The following is a 20,891-nucleotide window of genomic DNA, read 5'->3' on the forward strand; positions in this document are numbered from 1 at the left end:
AGGGCTGTGTTTCCTGATGCCGGGGTCCAGCCCATGTGACAGCCCATCCTAGTGTCCCCGCTGTTTGAACCCACCCGGAGGAGGACCCAGGGGAGCTCCGATCCTCATCTCATCCTGTACCAGGTGAGGGATGTCCTAAAAGCGGACCTCTGCCTTCTCCCTGCCCCCCCGCCCTTCCAACCCAGCCGGCCTGGTGAGCAGATCTGCGTCTGACTCAGGTGTGAGGGCCCACTGCTGAGATGGGCTGGTGGAGGCCCAGCGAAGTGGCACTTGCCCAAAGTCCCCATATAAGTCCCCATATAAGATGGGGATGGACCCTTCTGTAGAAGGCGGTCGGAAGTAGTATTCCCATTGAACAGATGGGGAAGTCGAGGCTTCTTCCTGGAGGAGTGCCAGCCACATCCCCATTCCTACCTCAGGTGGTTTCCTGGGACAGGTGGATTCTCAGCCCCAGCCAAGGCCTCCTGAGCCCCTGGCAGATGCAGAAGCTGCTTTATGAAGCTCCTGGGTGTGCAGGGCCCACTGTGAAGGGACCCAGGGAGGGGCGGGTTTGCTTGTGGTTGCGAGTGTTTTCCCTGCAAACATGGCCTTTGCCAAAATGTTTCATTCTTATATGTGTGATGGGCCTGCCACGTAACCAGGCAGCTGTCAACGGCTACAAGACCCTGGGAATGGGCCACTCTGGGGCCTCCTAGGCCAGGAGATCTGTGGAAAGAGGCCTGCTCTTCGGGGGTCCCCCTCATCACCCCAACGAGGCCTGGCCTGGCTCCAGAGGACATGGCTGCCCCAGGCCAGGGGGCTAACTCACTAACCTCTCCAGCCTGGTGCCTCTAAGCTCTCAGAAACGTGACCCTTTTAGGAGGAACAGGAGGCTAACGGAACCCTAGTACCAGCCACTGCCTGAGCCCCACTCCTGGTCACACACCGAACCCTGACTCAAAGGGCAACAGACGAGAGGGTTGTCTATGTGTTTGTGCATTTACTGTGCACAGGAAACAATAGCGTAATGGCAGGGAGAGCCCATCTGTCCCTCTGCGTGGCTCAGCTGGTGTATAGGCACAAAGGGACTTGGAGCCTTTCCCCACTCCAGAGCCCTCCATGGCTCCCACCGACTCCATACCAGCCCCTACGCCAGGCCCAGAGGCCACGCCCACCCTGTATTGGATCCCCACTAGGGCCCACAGAACTGTGGGCCAGGGACCACAGACACCAGCAAGCCCTCCCCTGAGAGCACGGAGCCCCCCTGCCCAGTGCTCCCTCACACCCTACTCCTGGCCTCCTGGCTCTCACCATGGCCGGGGCAAACAGCAGGCTCAGTGGGAAGGAGCACAAATATTGACCAAAGCTACTCTCGGTGTTTGCTCTTGGCATGAATACTTCCTCTTCCCCGACATATCCAGTGTGGGGCGCATTGACTGACAGCCCGTGGACACAAAGGAGAGAGAGTCTCAGCCCCTTCTCCTTATGGCAGTGGCCAGCCTGGTTGGGTGAGTGCCTGAGACATGCAAGGCACTCTGCCAGCCACTTTGTCTTCCTCTTCCAGGACAGGAGTGGTTCTGTTCACCTCTAGAGCCAGTGCCTGGAACATACCAGATGCTCAGTGTGTATCTGTTGAATGAATGGATGAATGAATGAATGAACAACTGAAAGGCCCTTGTACCAATTCTGGGGGCAGCATTTCAGGGCTTCCCCTTCACTGAATATTCTCAGAGGTACTGCGTATGAGTTTCCTATTGCTGCTATAACAAATGGCTACAAACGCAGTGACTAAAAACACAAACTTATTATCTTATATTTCTGGAAGTCAGAAGTCCAACATGGATGTGGCCTGGCGGAAATCAGGGTATTGGCAGGACTTTGTTCCTTTCTAGAAACTCTAGGGGAGGATTCGCTTCCCTGCCTTTTCCAGCTGCTGGAGGCTGCTTTCACGGGCTGCCTTAAGGCCTCATCACCTTCGAATCAGCAAGTTGGGGCTGAGGGTTCCTCATGCTTGCACCCATGTCCCTTCTGCCTCCCTCTTCCGTTTATAGACCCTTCCGGGATAAGCCAGAACATTCTTCTATCTCAAGATCAGCTGATTAGTGACCTTAATCCCATCTGCAAGCCCCAGATCATCTTTGTTCTGTAACCTAACACAGTCCCACGTTCAGGTTCTAGTAGGCAGGCCTTCCTGAGGGGCAAATCTTTGCCTTGTAGGCTAAGTTGGCCCACAGCAACTTAGCCTACAATTTCAGCAACCGCCACCCAGGGGCAAAAGGGGTTCCTTTTAGCTTCACAATCCAAATAAACTCTCCATCAGCAGGGCTGACGGGAAAAAAAACGTAGGCAGACATTTCCACTCTGTTATGCTTTTATTTGTCTCCAGGAAATGCAGAATTTTATTAAAATAACAGCATATGAAAAAAAATAACAGCATATGCATTATTCTTTGTTCTGCGAAACGTCCACCAATGAGCAGACCCACATATAAGATGCCTTCACGTACAGCCTAAGCAGGTGGCAAGTCTGGGAAGCTTGGAGCAGGGAAGGAGCTGCGGGGGGCACAAAGAAAGCCTGGTCTTGGTATTGGAGCCTCCGCTCTGCTCCTGCCCAGCCGCTGAGATCCTGGCATGACCCTTCCTGTCCTGGGGCCTCATCTTAAAAAGTGGAAAGTGGGTCAGAATGGGTTTGGCCAAGGGGAAGTTCTGGAACCGAGCTAGAGACTGGGCAGAGCCCTCCCCCCACCCCGCCCCCCTGCTCTATGAGGTCACAGTGCCCACAGCTCCACCTGACCTGGCGAGACCCCGTGCGGCCCCTGCCAGGGAACGCTAGGAGCTGGCGGCAGCGGCAGCCACTTCTCCCTTGCCAACTCCCACAGAGCCCCAGTACCATTCCCCCTCGATTTCCTAGAGAAGAAAATCGATGCCACGGTCCTCAAGGAGCCCCGTGGACCTGTGTGACCCACCAGAGGATGTCGTCCGGCCCAGGAGGTGAGGACGGCAGCCCCTCCCTCTGCCCGGTTCTTTGCAGTTTACCAAATGCTGGCCCTCGGCCATCTCCCAGGAGATGAGCGGTCATGACTGACGGCCTTGACAGAGGCAGCGGTCAGGGAGGTTTGATGGTCGCTTTCCTAAAATCTCCCCGCCAAGGGAGTGGAGGGGCAGTCATCCCTTCAACACATGCTTATTGAGCACCTACTGTATGCGGGCACTGGGCAGGGTGCCAGGTACATGGGCTGCACCCAGCGGATGGGCTCCCTGCCCCCACAGAGGTCCCAGTCTAGCGAGGGAGACGGCTGATAAGTGGGGAAATGCACGCCTCTGCCTCTGCCTACCGCTGGGCCCCCCAAAATATACACCCCAAAAGTGGGGTGTATATTCCAAGAGGGTATGGAAAACAATCCCCTGTGTGAAGGGGAGAACTTACTAGAAATTCAGTATGTATATTTTCAGCGCATCCTCTTTTGATTTCTATTACTTGGGAATATATGAATAGATTTGCACATTTGAAAGAGTAAATAATATATATGTGGTATTATATATATATTTCTTTTTTTAAAGATTATTTATTTATTTATTTGACAGAGAAAGATTGAGATCACAAGTAGGCAGAGAGGCAGGCAGAGAGAGAGGGGGAAGCAGGCTCCCCGCTGAGCAGAGAGCCTGATGTGGGGCTACATCCCAGGACCCTGAGATCATGACCTGAGCCGAAGGCCAAGGCTTATCCCACTGAGCCACCTAGGTGCCTGTGTATATATCATTTCTTAAGAAATAAACATAAATACATTGGAAGAGGGTGTAATAATAAATGTTCAGAGACCATTGTCTTAAGAAATTAAAAAAAATGTGTTATCTCACACACCAAAAGGTCCCAAGAGGTGGGTCGCTCCAGAGCACTTCAATTCCATGGGTCTGCAGTGTCCCCGAGACCCAGGTCCCCACCATCATTTCGCTCTCCCTGTTGGCCTCCCCACTGTGACAGTTGGCTAGTGCACCTCCAGCGGCCCAGAGAAGCATGGCTGTTTAGGTACAAAGAGAATGGGATTTGCTTCCCATGGGTCTCATTTTAGCGACAAGAAAGCCTTTTCCGCAAGTGCCAGACCCCTATACCCAGCCCACTCCACCCCTCACCCCTGCAGACCTCCCCCCCACCCAATAGCAGCAAGGTGCTGGGGGTAGGCTTAGAGCAGGCTTAGAGCAATCAGGATTATCGACACTCACACAGGGTAGGAGGGGGACAAGCGACCAAAATCAGCCTCCTGCCAGCAAGGGGAGGGATTGGCTTTTGGGTGATAAACACCGGTGACTACCACAGCAGATGGAGTCCTCTTCCTGGGACACCCAGCGAGTCTCAAAAGTCTCAAAAGAGACTTGGGTTTGGGGTTGGTCAGACTTGGCTGTGTCCCTGATTCACAGGTTGGGGGTCTCCGGCAAACTTCTCTGCACCTCAGTCTCTCAATCTGGAACATGGGGGCATCACGTTTCTTGAAAATTATAAAATGCGATTGTGAATCTTGTCATCCCCAGGGTCGCCCCAAGAGGCCGGAACACCTGCCGGGTACCAGAGGACAATTTGTCGAACCGGAGTGAGCAGGGAGGGGAGGGGGAGCCCCGGGGTCCTTGTGAAGAGCAAGTAGCCGAGGCTCAGAGATGTCCAGATGGGCACCCCGGGGTCACCCAGCGAGGGGCGGGGTGGGGAGCGGAGATGTCCGCCCCCAGGACAGGGTGCTCCTCTGGTGTCTGCAAGGCACAGGGTCCCCGAGGCTGGCCCTGACATAACAGCCCCGTGCTCTCTGCAGGTGATGCCTTCGTGTTGCCCATCCGCCTCAATGCCCCAGCCCCGGGCCTGACCCAGTGCTTGCTGGCCTGTGTGTGTACGTATATACTGAGAACCGCCCTGGCCTTCAGCGTGGGCCGGGGAAGAGGGCCCAGCCACAGGCTGGGCTGACCTTGGGGAAGTAAGGCCTCCGCTTGGCTGCTGGGGAGGGAGGGAACTCTGAAAGTGTCAGAGGTGTCATTCCAGCCAGGATCTCTTTGGTGGCTGGAGAGAGGGTGTCGGAGGGAGACACGCCGTTTGGAGGCAGAGCCGTCGGGCGCTCCCCTACCCGACCACCTGCCCGGGCCCTGGACCAGGAGGCCATTGGTGAAGTCATGGGAATGGTCTGATGTGATGCACCCTCACTTCCGGAACATGGTCTGAGCACACCCCAAAGATCGGCCACCCGCCCCTCCACTTTCTCGTCACCCAGTCATTTCTCGGAGCATCTGTTGTAATAGCCATGCACCCTGTTAGCTCAGCCAGCCAGCCATTCAATGAGTCAACCATCGGGTCCCCAAACCTTTATGTGCTAATATTCACACCCACACAGTCGTCCATCTGTCCATCCTTCTAGCTAGCCTTCCATCTACTCATGCTGCTTTCATCTGTCTTCCTACTTGGCCAACTTCCAAGCTGTTGTCTCACCATTCTTCTGTCCGTTCATGCATCCTCCCACCTACTTATCTATCCTGAACCCCAACTTTTTATCCAGTTCCATGCTGGGCAACACAGGGCCCCCAGGGATAAACCAGACAGGGACTCTGCCCTTGAGAAGCTCCCAGTGTCTGGGAATGGGCAGAAGCACACCCCAGACTTCCTGTGCTCCAGAGTCACTGTGAGGTGGCCATTAACCGCCAGTCACAAGCCGGGCTCACCTCTAGGACCCGTCCTCCCTCGGAGCTGGTGCTGACCCGTTAGCAGAGCAGGGTTACCCTGGGCTCAATTAGAAAATTGGGAGGGTCTCCCAGCAAGAGGGCCTCGCCTCCTGCAAGGCTTTGTAGAGTAAGAACGAGGGTGCAGCTGCTCACGGCTCTCCTGCCTCCTCCACAGCCTGGATCACCTGCCTGGCCTGCTTCCTCAGGACTCAGGTTCACCAGATTCTGTTCAATACCTGCAGGTGGGCACGGGCAGGCGAGGGGAGGCTGGCGGGGGGAGGTTGGGTGGGGGGAGCTGGCAGGGGGAGGCTGGCAGGCGGAGGATGGAGGGGGGGAAGCTGATGGGGCTGGGAACATGCAGCTGGCTACCATGGCAGCCCCCTCACTGGTTTGAACCTCCTCTTGATCACCAGACCACAGAAGACGTCCCAAACCTGGCTTTTATTATATCCCCTCGCCTCAGAACCCACTGTAACTCCCTCCTTTGCCTGGAGCCTTCCAGAATCCTTCCCCACGTTTCCTTTTTGAGCTGCCTCATTATGCATCCTGCTGTGGACCCACCACTAGCAAGGCTAGGGTTCTTACCCCCTGGGCCTGCTATTCCTGTTTCTGCCCCAGTACCTTGACACATGCTGTTTTTCCTGCTTGGAGTGCAGGTCCCGTCCTTTCCCTTCACCTTTCTGGTCCATGCAAACTCCTCCAAATTCCTACAGAGCTCTCCACATTATTCATTCACTTAGAGTTTGCATTCCAAACATCTTAATGCCTATTCTGGACCCAGCCTTGACTCTCACCACTCCTGAGCTCCAAGTCAGGGGCAGGCAGGCAGACAGACACCAAAATCAGTGGTAAAAGGAGGAGGTCAGCGTTGACTCTGGAGGTCACAGAAGGAAGGGATGTTCGTTTGTGCTGAGCTCTGAAGGATATGGTCACTAGGACAGAAGGGAAGGGACAGACAGTTTGCAGATGGAGAAAGGGTGTGAAGAGGATGTGGGTGACCACTGTCAGTGGATCTCTGATGGCCCCCAATACGGGGTAAGAGCTTTCTTTCCCCTGTGATACTGCACAGCCCCAGGACTCGGCCAGCATCTTGGAGGGGGCGTCTCACTGCCCAGGGTGGGTCCTTCCCTGCCAGGTAGGAAAAGGGCAAAGGCCAGGTCAAGACTCGCTAGCCTGTGCAAAGTCCTTCTTCACCTTGACTGCTGATTCTCTGTCTTCCAGATGCAAGCTGTTCTTCCAGAAGCTCATGGAAAAGACAGGTGTTCTAGTCCTCTGTGCTTTTGGTACGTTTCCAGGGCCCTGCCCCAGGTGGAGGTATCCCTGAGCTCTCGCCCAACCTGGGGAGGGAGAGAGTGAAGGCTCTGACACTGACTATGTCATCCTGGGCAAGACAGCAACCCTCTAGGAGCCTCGGTTTCCCCATCTGTCTAATGAGTGTTGCTGTGCGGAGTGAATTAACTGATAACCAAGGAAATTTTTGGAAAGCCTTGAAAACTGTAACGTTCTCCCCCAACCACAACATGATCATTATTACCCACTTCTGAGTTGTCTGTGGCTCCTTCCGACCACTGCTATCACCTCCCACATCATGGCTTTACTTTCCCAAGCAAAGGGGTCTCCTCTCTCCACTCAAGCATATTGGCCCAGGGACTTGGGGTTGGGGGAGGGGTGTGGATTTCCTAGGAAATTAGAAATTCCTAGGAAACTTAACCTAACAAATAACATTTTTTAAAATAACAGCTTTATTGAGATATAATTTACATACCATAAAGATCACCATTTTTCACGTGTATAATTTACTGGTTTTTAGTATATTCACAAAGTCCTGCACCCATCACCACTATCAAATTCCAGTATTTTCACTACTCCCAAGAAGACATTCCTCAGTCCCTTCCCATTCCCCCTCACCCCAGACCTAGACAACCAATCACTAATCTTTCTGTCTCTATGGATTTGCCTATTCTGGGCATTTCATATAAATAGAATCATACGATACTATGGGGTCTTCGTGGTTTCTTTCACTTGTCGTTGTGTTCTCAAGGTTCATCCATGGTGTAGCATGGCTCAGCATTTGACCCTTCTTTATGGCTGAAAATATTCCATTGTATGGATATGCCACATTTTGTTTGCCCATCTACTGCTTGATAGATATTACAATTCTTTCCGCTTTTTGACCACCATTAATAATGTTCCCATGAGTGTTCCAGTAAAATGTTTGTGTGGATATGTGTTTTAAATTCTCTTGGATATATATTTAGAAGCAGAATTGCTGAATTATGCAGCAAGTCTCTACTTAACTATCTGAGGAATTGCCAAATTTTTTTCCAAAGTAGCTGCACCATTTTACATTCTCACCAGCATGTATAAGGGTCCAATTTCTCCACATCCTCACCAACACTGGTTATTATCTGTCTTTTAGTTTAGCCATCTGATGGTGGCAGTGGGTATCTCATTGGGGGTTTTAGTTCGTTTCCCTAATGACTAATGATGTTGAGCATCTTTTTCACGTGCTTATTGGTCATTTGTAGATCTTCTTTGGAGAAATGTCTATTCAGATCTTGGCCCATTTTTAAATTGGTTTGTCTTTTTATTATAGACTTGTAAGAGTTTCTTATATAGTCTGGATACAAGTCCCCTATCAGATATACAATTTGCAAGTATTTTCTCCCATTCTGTGGGTTGTCTTTTCACTTTCTTGATGGGTGTCCTTTGTGACACAAATTTTTTAATTTTTAAAAAAGATTTTATTTATTTATTTGAGAGAGAGTGAGCAAGAGAGAGAGAAAGAGTGCACAAGCTGAGGAAGAGGCAGAGGAAGAGGGAGAATCAGATTCCCTGCTGAGCAAGGAGCCTATTGAGGGGTTTGATCCCAGCACCCTGGGATCATGATGTGAGCCAAAGGCAGATGCCTAACTGACTGAGCCACCCAGGCACCCCAAACTTTTAAAATGTTCATGAAGTCCAATTTATCTATATTTTCTTTTTAAAGCACATATATATGTGCTTTAATGTCAGATGCAAGAAACTATTGCCTAACTTAAAGTTATAAAGACTTACTACCACTTTTTCTTCCAAGATTTGTATAGTTTTAGCCCTTACATTTAGATCTATGATCCATTTTTGCACTAATTTTTGCATATGGTGTGAGGTAAGGATCCAACTCCATTCTTTTGAATGTAGATATCCAGTTGTTCAATTTATTGAAAGGACTATTTTTGCTTTATTGAATTGTCTGGTACCCTTATTAAAAATCAATTGATCATAAATGTGAGGGTTTATTTCTGGACTGTTAATTTTATTCCCTTGATCTATATGTCTATTTGCCAGTACTGCCCTGGATTGATTGCTGTAACTTTATAGTAAGTTTTGAAATCCAGAAGTTTGAGTTCTCCAATTTCATTCTTCTTAAATTATTTTGACAGTTATACTCCTTTACATTTCCATATGAATTTTAGGATCAATTTTTCCATTTCTTAAAACAAGTCTACTGAAATTTTGAGAGCAATTGCATTGATTCATAGATGAATTTGGGGAGCAGTGTTACCGTAACAATATTAAGTTTTCCAGTCCATGAACATGGGTTATCTTTCCATTATTGATATATATCTCCATGTCTTCTTTAACTTCCTCCAATTATGTTTTGTTTCTTTCAGAGTGCAAGGTTTGCACTTCTGTTAAATTTATTCCAAGTATTTTCTTTTTTGAGATGCTATTGTAAATGAAATTGTTTTCTTAATTTCATTTTCAGATTGTTTATCACTTGTGTTTAGAAATACAATTGATTTTCATATACTGATCTTGTATCCTTGCTGTTCTAACACTGGGCAAGACACCCAGTCTTAGATACTTTAGGATTCTTTATGCAAGGTATTGTCATCTGCCTTTTATTTATTTTTCTTGACTAATTGACCTGGCTAGAACCTTCAGGACAATGTTAAATAGAAATAACAAGAGTAGGGGTACCTGGGTGGTTCAAGTAGGTTAAGCATCTTGCCTTCGACTCAGGTCATGATCCCAGAATCCTGGGATAAAGCCCTACATTGGGCTCCTTCCCCAAGCAGGGAGTCTGCTTCTCCCTCTCCCTTGTTTGTGCTCTCTCTCAAATAAATAAATAAAATCTAAAAGAAAAGGAATAGCAAGAGTAGACACACTAGTCTTGTTCCTTATCTTTGGAAGAAAGCATCCAGTCTTTTACCATTAGGCATGTTGTTAGCTGTGGGTTTTTCATACATGGGTTTTACCAGATTGAGAGAGTTCCATTCTGTTCCTGGTTTGTTGATTGTTTCGTCATGAATAACGAATAAGTTTTAAAGACTTTTAATAATGGCTTGAATGGTAGGATTTCAGGTAGCACAGAGATCATAAAATGCAGGGAAGACCATCTTATTTCTTCTCTTCATCAATTATCCCCAGTAGAATTGGGACAGGGGAAGGAGATGGGACATGGATTATTTGGTTTATGTGAGACACTTTGCATAGATGATATTGTTTGATCATGAAATGGATATTACTGTTATTCCCATTTTACAGAGGAGGAAATTTAGGTATAGAGAGATTAAGTAAGTTCTTCCAAAGTTGTGCAATGTTAGTGCTAAAGCTGGAATTTGAGTCCAGATACCTTAATGCCAAAGCCCAAGCTTTTAACCTTTCATCTTAAATGGCTTCCTCTCATTCTCCTGTCCACACAGGATTCTGGATGTTTTCTATGCACTTACCATCCAAAATGGAAGTCTGGCAGGTGAGTGTGCACTCTCTTCAGGCCCCACCACTGACTAACCTCACTCCAACCAGACAATGTTGCCTCCATCTTCTTCTTACAGAAGGACTCTCCTGTCACTCACTCCCAGAGGTGTCCTATCTTTCTTTTGCCAAGTCTCCCTCCTAAAGTGGGAGAGTGAGGATGGAACACAATTCTCTCTCTACACAAAGCAGTTTGTTCTGCTCAAATGAAATGAGACCATTTGCTTTGTAGTTCCTGGGGAGGAAAGAGGAGGAAATCAGTGGCCAGAGATCCTTGTTAGAGGACAGTAAAAATTCTCAGAAGGCCTAAAGACAAAAGGGATCTAAGGAGCTTGTCCCTCCCTCTCCTCTTCTCCCCTTTTAGACTCCTTTATATACTTCAGGATCCAGCTAAAGTGTCACTTCCCTCAGAAATTACAGGTGGAGGTGATAATATTCCCCTTTCCTCCCACAATTTTCTGTAATCATGAATGTAATATTTTGTAATCATGACTATCTTCCCAACTGTATTGGGAGCTCTCTTGAAGACAGAGCCAGGTCTGATTCATTCCAGTGATGTCCAAACTCAGGACTGGGGCACAGCGCTACCACTATCGATGTTGGTTGACTGATGATCAGATGGGAATGTGGAATGGAGAGAGAATGGATAGGACAGTGGAAGTGACGAATTCAAGGATGTGGGGAAATGGCTGTGGGGATAGATGGACGGATGAATGGGAGATTGGATGGAGAGAAAATGGACAGATGGAAGGGCAGATGGGATATACAGGCGGATAAATGGATAGATGGATGGATGGATGGATGGATGGTTGGATGGATGGATGGATGGATGGATGGACATATGGTTGCTGAGAGGTTGGATAGATGGGAAAGTGAATGGTTTGGTGAAAGGATCAGTATATAAGGTAAGTTATATGGACAGGAGGATGGATGAATAAGGAAATTTGGATGAGTGGGAAATGTGTTTGGATGGAATAGTGGATGGGTGGAATAGTGGATGGATGGAAGGGTGGATGGATTTAAAATGGAGGTTATATTGGGTTTTTGATAGATGGTAGGTGGGCGAATAGGTAGATTTATGGTTGTGGGAGAATGGATGGATAAAGTTCAATTGGGCCCAGATTAGGCCATCTGAAAAAGATCCCTTGCTTTCCTCAACACCCTACCAGGATGACAGCATAAATAGTCCACTGCAAAGCTTGAGGTAAGAAGAATCTGCTAAATAGTCCTATTATCACCTAAAAACCAGAACTATATCTAGGGCCTGTGATGTATTGCCTAAGATTGTGGGCTCTGCCTTCAGACCAACCTGGATTTAAATCCCAGCTCCCATACTTCCTACCTGGCTAAACTTTTGCAAGTTACTTCACCTCTCTGGCCTTTGACTTCTCATTTATGAGATGAGGCTAACACCCACCTTGCTCTGGGTAATTATGAATATTAAAGAAGATGCAAAGTGTTCTGAATAATTCCCAGCCTAAGATTAGTGCTCAGCAAATGGTAGCTGAATAGAAATTTTAACCAACAAGATACCACCTGGTGGCAGCATCCTTAATTGCAAAAAAATACTCAGGAATATTTGGAAGGAGTAAGTTGAATTTTAAAATATTCCAAGTAGGAAGAGGAGCATGAGTAGTATTTCAAAGATAAGAACCTGATGGATAGGCCAGGAGAGTGAGAAAATGTGATGCTAATTCTCTGTGGGCTGTCTGACAAAAGTAGAAGCTGAAGGTGACAAGAGCAGCATCACAAACCAGTTGGTCCATGTTTTAACTCCTTCCTCTTAAGAATGTACCAGGAGAAGGTGCGGCATCACACTGGGGAAATCCAGGACCTCCGAGGTAACATGACCCAGCTCATTGCTAAGCTCCAGTTGATGGAAGCCATGTCAGACGAGGTGAGATACTGGCCATTCTCCTCCCAAACATCTGACTTCTCTCTTTGTTTAATGCCTTGTTTCATTTCTCAAGTTTTGGTGGAGCACATACCCCAACAACTTCCTGGAAGAGAGTGAAATAGGAGACTTATTAATTTGCTTAGAACTTGCACGTTTGAAAATATCTTTATTTTATTCTTGCCTTTGATTGATAGTTTGGCTGGGTATAAAAGCCTTGCTAGGAAAGTTTCCCCTGAAAATTTTGAAGGAATTCCACTACTGTGTTCTAGTTATACTGTTGCTGTTGAGAAGTGTAATAGTGCTAGTATTGGTCCTTTGAGTATGGTCTGTTTTTTTTTCCTATCTCTGGGAGTTTGTAGGATGTTCTTCTTATTTCCAGTGTTCTATATTTAACCTATTCTATATTAAACCCCACCCTGTTGGGGTGGGGTTGCTGAGCTTATTGGATCTATGGGTTGATGTTTTTCAATAGTTTTTTAAATTTCTTAGCTATTATTTCTTTTTAAAAAAACATTTATTTATTTGACAGAGAGAGAGTGAGAGAGGGAACACAAGCAGGGGGAATGGGAGAGGGAGAAGCAGGCCTCCTGCTGAACAAGGAGCCCAAGGTGGGGCTTGATCCCAGGGCTGTGGGATCATGACCTGAGCTGAAGGCCGATGCTTAATTACTGAGCCTCCGAGACACCCCAGCTATTATTTCTTAAAATACTGTTTCTTCCCCATTATCTATCTCCACCCCCAGGACTCCAGTTACATCTATGCTAGATTTTTAGAGTGTGTTCCATGTAATTCCTATGCTATTACCTGGTGTGTTTGATTTTCATTCTTTTTCTCTATATGCTTCAGTTTTTGATGTTTTCTGTTCACATTTCTTCAGGTTCACTAATGATCTTGTATTCTGTTCTGTCCAATCTACTATTAATTTTTTTCCAATAAGTTCTTAATTTCATATGTTGCATTGTTTAGTTCTGGAATATACTTTTGATTCTTTTTCATAAATTTAAATTCTGTGGTGAAATTCTCCAACATAATTCTCCAATAAATTTTATTTTTTTATTTAACATATTATCATAGTTATTTTAGATCCTTGTCTGCTAAATCCAATATTTGGATCATCTATGGTCTTTTTCTCTTTTTTTCTTTTTCTTTTTTTTTTTAGCTATTTTATTTATTTATTTGACAGAGATCACAAGCAGGCAGAGAGGCAGGCAGACAGAGAGAGAGGAGGAAGCAGGCTCCCCGCTGAGCAGAGAGCCCGATGTGGGGCTCGATCCCAGGACCCTGAGATCATGACCTGAGCCGAAGGCAGAGGCTTAACCCACTGAGCCACCCAGGCGCCCCTATGGTCTTTTTCTATTGTCTGTTTTTCTTTGGAGTATCAATCATATGGTCTTGTCTCTTCATGTCTAGATATTTTTTAGTGTTTTTCTGGACATTGTATATGAAGGAACTATATGCTCCAGATATAAATTATAACTTCAACTAGAGAGAGTTCTCCCTTTTCTTTGTAAGGAATATGAGTACTCTGATCACTTCTATGTAGACCTTCATTCAGCTTATTCAGACCTGGATTGCAATTTGTGAAAGATTTAGTCAGAGGTTAAGCATAACCCTTCAATATCCTGCCCATGCAGCTTTAAACTTTTGGTAGATCTCTTAATGAGAAAGACTGACCATATGTCTGAGGCTTCCCAAGTCTCCAATTTTGTCTTCCAGCCCTGCATCAATGCAAAACCTCTGACCCCAGGGGTAACCTTCTCTGCCAGGGACAAGCTTGGATTCTCAGCCTTTAATTGTGCCCATGATTGGTTTAGTCCTTAGGTGCAGCTACAGCTTCTCAGTATTGATTCACCACTTCTTCTAGGGCAGTGGTTCTCAGAGTATGGCCCCCATACCAGCAACATCAGCATTACCTGGGGAAATATTAGAAATTTGAGTTAATTGGCTCCCCTCTGACTTACTAAGGATGGGAACCAACCATCTGTGTTTCAACAAGCCCTCCAAATGACTCTGATATATACTAGGAAGATGTTTGTAAGGCTTTAATCTCTTGCTTATTTTGTTTTGAGGTCCCCTCACTAAAAGGGACTTAGTTTCCCAAATGTTGCGAAACTGGGAAGTTTTACTCTATTTTTCAGAAGTTTTCAAGTAGCTCTTTAACCTCTTCCATAGTTCTGGGTTGCAATTAACATCTTATGGGGAAACTATTCAGGTTTGAGGCTCATCAAGTTTCCACTTTTGTCCTTTTAGTCCTTTGTGACTATTAAAGTCTTTGCTGCTTTCTCTTTCACCAGTAGCAGCCCTTGTTCAGTTTAAGCCCATGTCTTCAGCCCATGCCCAGAATTAGCAAATGTTCCCAGGGACTAAAATATTGTCAGGGAATTTCAGAATGGTTCTCTCCTCTCTAGAATTTTAATCCCTCTTGTCCTCATTGCTCCCATAGTTCAGTGGTGGCTTTAAAATGTGATTTAGTAAACTATATGGCTTTTCCTAGTTGTTTCTATAGTGGAAGAATTGATCCTCTTTAATTTACTAAATCTTACCTGGAAGCCCTACATCTCACCTTACATCTTAAATGTCATGATAGTATGCTTATGGGCTGGCTACCCTTGGGGCCATTACAATGTGGAAATTCATGTCTTTTAGCCCTAAAAAGTCTTCTTTACTCATGTGATTAAATGGGTATTTTCCCCCCAGCTATATCTGTTTTATTCTCATTTTTTAAACTCCTGTTGTTTGGATGTTAAATTTCTGAACTCATCTTCTGTTTTCTTCCAATTCTCCCTTTTTTCTTCTCTTTGTTTGTTCTGAAATTGAGAACATGATCTCAGCTTTATCTACCAAAACTTCTACTGGGTTTTTTGTTTCTGTTAATATATTACGAATTCCCAAGAATTTTTCTTTTTTGCTGTCTGAGTGTTCCTTTTCATAGATTTCTGTTCTTACTTTATGGATGAAATATATTTTCTTACCTTTTGGGGGTTTGTTTGTTTGTTTGAAGATTTTATTTATTTGACAGGGAGGGAGGGGGAGCAAGCACAAGAAGGGGAGTAGCAAGAAGGGGAGAAGGAGGATATCCCCACTGAGCAAGGAAGCTGATGCGGGGCTCCATCCCAGGACCCTGGGATCATGACCTGAGTCAAAGGCAGCCACTTTAAGCAAGTGAGCCACTGAGGTGTCCCCTTTTCTTACCTTTTGGAGGTTAAGCAGGTCATCAAACTTTCCAAGTTTCCACATCAACAAAACAAATAATAACTGTCCTGTAACACCATGGCTAATCTGGTTACTCTTGTCACACAGCAAACCACTCCAAAATTTGGTGATGCAAAACAATCATTTGATCACTCTCAGAGATTCTGTGGGTCAGGGATTCAAGCAGAATGCAATTTTGTTTGCCACTGATCCACAATGTCTGAGGTCTCACCTGGGAAGACCTGAAGGCTGGGGTGACTTGGCAACTCTATCTGGACCCATCTGGAAGTTTCTTCACTCACATGTCTAGAAGTTGATATTGGTTATCAGCTGGGAACTCAAGGCTGTTGATGAAAGCACCCATACTTGGGCTCTCAGTGCTGTGTGGTCTTCCTCACAGCATGGCAGCTGGCTTCCAAAAGTGACTGTCCCCAGAGGACCAAGTAGAGCTGTAGCCCCTTTTAGGCTTAGCCCAGAAGTCACATGGCATCACCTCTGCCATAGCCACAGGCCCACCCAGACTGATGGGAGGGAACTCTAGCCCCGCTCCCAACGGACAGAGTATCAAAGTCATATTGAAAGAAAAGTGTGTCACAGGAGACTTTGCTGTGGCCATTTTGGGGAAATACAATATGCCACGGTTTTCAAGAGTCTGATACAAATAATAGCCAGCCTTTCCTGAGCACCAACTAGGTTAAGTGCTTGCAGGCTTTATCTGGCAGGAGAGCTAGTAGCTAAGAGCCCAAACGCTGGAACCGAAGTGCCTGGGTCTGCCTCTTACCAGCTATAGGACTTTGCACGTGCTACCCCCCTTTTTTTTTTTTTTAAGATTTTATTTATTTATTCATGAGAGACAGAGACAGAGGCAGAGGGAGAAGCAGGCTTCCTGCTGAACAGGGAGCCCGATGCGGGACTCGATCCCAGGACCCTGGGATCACAATCTGAGCCAAAGGCAGATGCTTAACTGACTGAGCCACTCAGGTGCCCCCCCACGCTCCCTTTTGTACCCTAGTATTTTTATCTTTAAAATAGGGGTGATCATAGCATATGCCTCCTAGGGTTGTTGTGAGGGGCTAAGAGTGAACACATGGGACACCGAGGACGCTCCTGGCACACAGGAGCAGACTTATAAGTCCTGGCTGTCATCCCCACAGTAGCAGGAGGGGGACATGTGTATCGTCCCCATGTTCCAGACAAGAAGGCCCAGATTCAGAGGGGGCGTAACTAGCCCCAAACCCCTTAGCAGTGAAAGTCTGTCTGACTCCACACCCCCTGCCGCTTCACTTCACCCAGAGTCCTGTCCCACATGGGACACCTTATCATGGGGCACGTGGAAGCACTGAGGAAAACCAGTGTGGAGGTGGGGTAGGGATGGCTCTGTGTCACTTGGGCCTCCTCACAGTGCAGCGACTGGGGGAATCTTGTGCCAGGACCAGCCACCGTCTCCACAGGCAGGGGTAAACAGTTAAGGACAAGGGAGTTCCTGCAGCCTCCTGTCACCTGGCGTGAACACACGCGGGGACGTGATCTGTCAGCACACATCAGCACACAGCTTGTGTTTTCTACCTCCTCAGCAAAAAATTGCCCAGAAAATAATGAAGATGATACAAGGAGATTTTATTGAAAAGCCAGACTTTGCCCTAAAGTCTATAGGTAAGTGAGTCCCCCTCGCCCCCCATACCCCACTAATCTGCCCTCCTCAAGTTTCCCCAGAAGCTCTTCAGACGATGGATTTCTGTTCGGGTCTGATGCACTCTCTGCTACCGGAAAGTTCACGGTCAGAGCTAACCTCTGTGCCCCAGATGATTTTCTTGCTATAATTTTCTGTTGTCTCGAAAGGGGAGCTGAGGCAGGGAGAGGAGGTCCCTACAACCCGAATACCCACTCGCCATCCTCCAGACCCAGAGGCCAGCAGAGCCGCACCTGCCCCACGTCGGGGAGTCCGACCACATAAAAACCAACAGGGGCCAATTGCAAGTGGGAATCAGTGCTGTGGAAAACCAGAGCAGGTGGTGGGGAGAGAGGGGCCCCGGGGAGAGGGGTGTGCAGGAGGACCTTGAGTTGCGACCTAGCCAGGAGGGAGAAGTATTTCAGACCCAGGGGAGCACCTGTGAAGTTACCCCCATGCGGACACAGCAGGAGCGCAGAAGGGGCATAGGGAAGAAGGCGAGGTGGGGCGGGCAGGGTGGACTGGCTGGGTGGGCTAACCCAGACCCAAGGGCACGCAGGGTCAGAGGGCGTTGGCTTAGGCTCTCAGGGCAGGAGTGCCCTCCTCTGTGAAATAGTCCTAACAATAGCCGTGGAAATAGTGAGGTTGACATCAACGTGGAGGGAAGGACTTTGGTGGGCTGACTCATCTCCTCACAGCAGCCCTGTGGGGTGGACGTTAGCATTCCTATTGGTGCTACTCTTCTTACTCCCATTTCCCAGAGAACACTGAAGTCCAGAGAGGGCCAGTGACTCACCCAAAGTGCTCACCTGGCACCTGGTCTGGGCCCAACCTGACCCTCCCTCCCATACAGGGGCCTCCATTGACTTTGAGCAAACGTCGGCCACATACAACCACGACAAGGCTCGCTCCTACTGGAACTGGATCAGGCTGTGGAACTATGCGCAGCCCCCGGACGTGATCCTCGAGGCAGGGGGGATTGGGGGGACGAGGAGAGAGTGGCAGGGGTGTGGTCAGAGTTCTGGGAGCGGGACCTGGAAGCAGACACTGGGGGTGTGCACAAAGGGGGTGGGGCCCCAGGGTTGGGGGAGAGGTAGGAACAGGAGAGAGAAGAGGCAGGAGCAGGGAAGGGCGGCCTGCTTTGGCACTGGAAGGAGCCCCCGCACCTACCCCTCAAGACTTGGGGGCCAAGGAACCCTCACAGCCCCAAGCAGGCCCCTGCCCTCCCTGTGCTGGGCTGAGGGAAGGCTCATTCTTGCTGCCGGCTCTCAGGGGAGCTTCCTGGAGTTGGTGGTGTTTGAGCTAAGCTTTGTCGATGGAAGGATCTGGCTCATCCAGGAGGCAAAGGGCAAAGGAGGTCCGGGGAGCCAGGGTGGGATGAGGAATTCACCTCCATCCACCCACCCGGCATAGCCCCCACTGCACCTGCCCCTTCCAGCCCAACATGACACCTGGCAACTGCTGGGCTTTCTCGGGGGACCGAGGTCAGGTGACCATCCGACTCGCCCAGAAGGTCTACCTGTCCAACCTGACACTGCAGCACATCCCCAAGACCATCTCGCTGTCAGGCAGCCTGGACACCGCTCCCAAGGACTTTGTCATTTACGTGAGCATGCCCCAGCAGGGAGCAAGGCTTGGCTAAGGGGACAGCCTCCTATGGTGGGACTCCAGACACTCCGTCTGCACAACCCAACATGCTAAGGGGGCCGGATGGGGCTCTGTTAAGGCTGAGGGCGACCAGGTTCTGAGTTGATCACAGCCTTTGAGGTTGGGAGATAAGCAACTACCTTACTTCAAGCCAAGCTTTTCAGAGCCAGTTTGGTCTTCAGATGCCATTAACAAGGAAACTGAGGTCCAAAAAGGGTCAGGGAAACACCTAAATCCTACAAGCCAATGGTAGAGTTAGGAGAGGATCCTCGGGCTTTTGATTCCCAGTAGAGTGCTCTTTCCTAACCAATATTCTGTCCTGCAATGGAATGATGCCCAAAGAGGTAGGGAATTCCCCATCCTGGGAGGTATGCAAGTCTCAGCTGCAGAGGGGCAGCACCCTCTGAAGGCCCTGCCCGTACCTGATACTTTCTCCTTGGTTCTGATTCTACAGGGCATGGAAGGCTCTCCCAGGGAGGAGGTGTTCCTGGGGGCATTTCAGTTTCAGCCAGAAAACATCATTCAGATGTTCCAGCTCCAGGTAACTGAGAAAAGCAGCCCGTGTTGAGCACATATTGAATGTACACATGTGCAGGGCTTTCCCCAGGGAACCCCTTCTCCCCCCCGGGTGTGCACAGCGGTCACCAGCCCACGTGACAAGCGAGGAAACTGAGACTCAGAGTATGGAGCCACTGCCCAGGGCCAAAAGTGGGACCCTGAGGAGTTCCATCCAGCTTCTAGGATGACATCATTTCCCCCAGCCTGTCTGCTGCAGTTCCTCCAGGGACAGCAGATGTGGAACAGGCTGCTGCTGGCTTCCAAATTAACATCTCCGTGCTGGGAGGCCCCGTCATCAGGTCCTGATCTAACGGAGGCCTGAAGGGGTGGGAGCCGGGAAGAGCAGCAGGACTGTGAGGGATGGACGGTAGAATGGCGCTGAGACTCGGGCTGACACTGACCCAAACCCCGACCCCACAATCTGCGTGATCTTGGCCATTTCCTTCCTCTCTGGGCCTCAGGTTCCCCGTTGTAATTCCCTAGGAGGTTCAAAGCATCCAGTGAGATCTCAAAGGCCAAGACCCCAGCTTTTGCGCTGGGCTCCATCCCTGAGGGAGGGTGGGGGGCAAAAAGAGGAGGAGGCAGCTCTCACTGAGCGAGTGTCTACCAGGTGGCAGGCCAGTTAGCTCCAGGACCTTGTTTCATGCCCACAGCAAACCTGGGAAGCAGATATTACCCCTCCCATCCTACAGAGAGGGGAAACTGAGGCCCCACAGGGGGCAGCGATTTGCCCTTGGGTCCCGCAGCCCTATGTGCCAGGGCCCGAAGGCTGGGATGCTTTCTCAGTCACAGTATATCCGTCCTTCTGGCCTCAGCAACTTCCATCCCAGCCCCTGAGTATCAATTTCCTGTGTGACTTCAGGATAGTCCATTCTGCTCTCTGAGCCTCAGTTTTGCCACCTGTGAAATGGGAGGGTTCCCTTCCACCCCCAAACATCCCTCTGGACAGGCAGAGTAGAAGCCAATGGCTCCATGTCTGTGAGTCTCTTCCAGAACCAGCCTGCCCGAGCTTTTGGGGCTGTCAAGGTGAAGATATCGAGCAACTGGGGAAACCCACGCTTCACCTGCCTATACCGAGTGCGGGTGCACGGCTCCGTGACCCCACCTAGAATGCCCTAAAGAGCACCCGAACCAGAGCCCCTACCCCCAGAGAGATTAAAGTTTATTCTTCACAGCCCAGCCCAAGTCTGAATGTTTTTTGGTGCCAGAGGGATGGTGGGCGACCACGTGGTATCTGAGGCCATGGTCCAGTGTGCCCAGGCCCCCTTTCAAGAGCTTCACGAGGCCCCATTTCACAGATGCAGACAGTGAAGACTCCGAGCAAAAACTCGCTAGAGGTCGCCACTCACAAATGCAGCACCAGGATTTAAAGCTAGGCAGTCTCCCCCATACCGAAGCCATCTCTCTGGCTTCACATCCCCTGGCTCTGCCCCTGACTCAGCTGTAACCTTGGGCAAGACCTGGCCCTCCCAGGGCCTCAGTGTACCCATCTGTACAACAGAACAAGATTGTGGCT

General features: G+C 48.7%; 1 protein-coding gene across 1 annotated transcript; it reads left to right on the forward strand.

The window, feature by feature from the left end:
• Positions 1-2,901: 2,901 nt before the first annotated feature.
• On the forward strand, positions 2,902-20,494 carry SUN5 (Sad1 and UNC84 domain containing 5; the record flags this gene model as incomplete). Its single annotated transcript, XM_080814708.1, is given in 15 exon segments — positions 2,902-2,969; positions 4,506-4,564; positions 4,778-4,861; positions 4,864-4,928; positions 4,930-4,936; positions 5,848-5,914; positions 6,894-6,955; positions 10,361-10,410; positions 11,582-11,616; positions 12,201-12,309; positions 17,076-17,154; positions 18,024-18,139; positions 18,609-18,776; positions 19,272-19,358; positions 20,369-20,494. Coding segments are annotated over 15 exon segments (1,182 nt in total).
• Between the last annotated feature and the right edge of the window lie 397 nt (positions 20,495-20,891).

Source organism: Martes martes (genome assembly GCF_963455335.1).
Source record: "Martes martes genome assembly, chromosome: 9".
NCBI lineage: Eukaryota > Metazoa > Chordata > Mammalia > Carnivora > Mustelidae > Martes > Martes martes.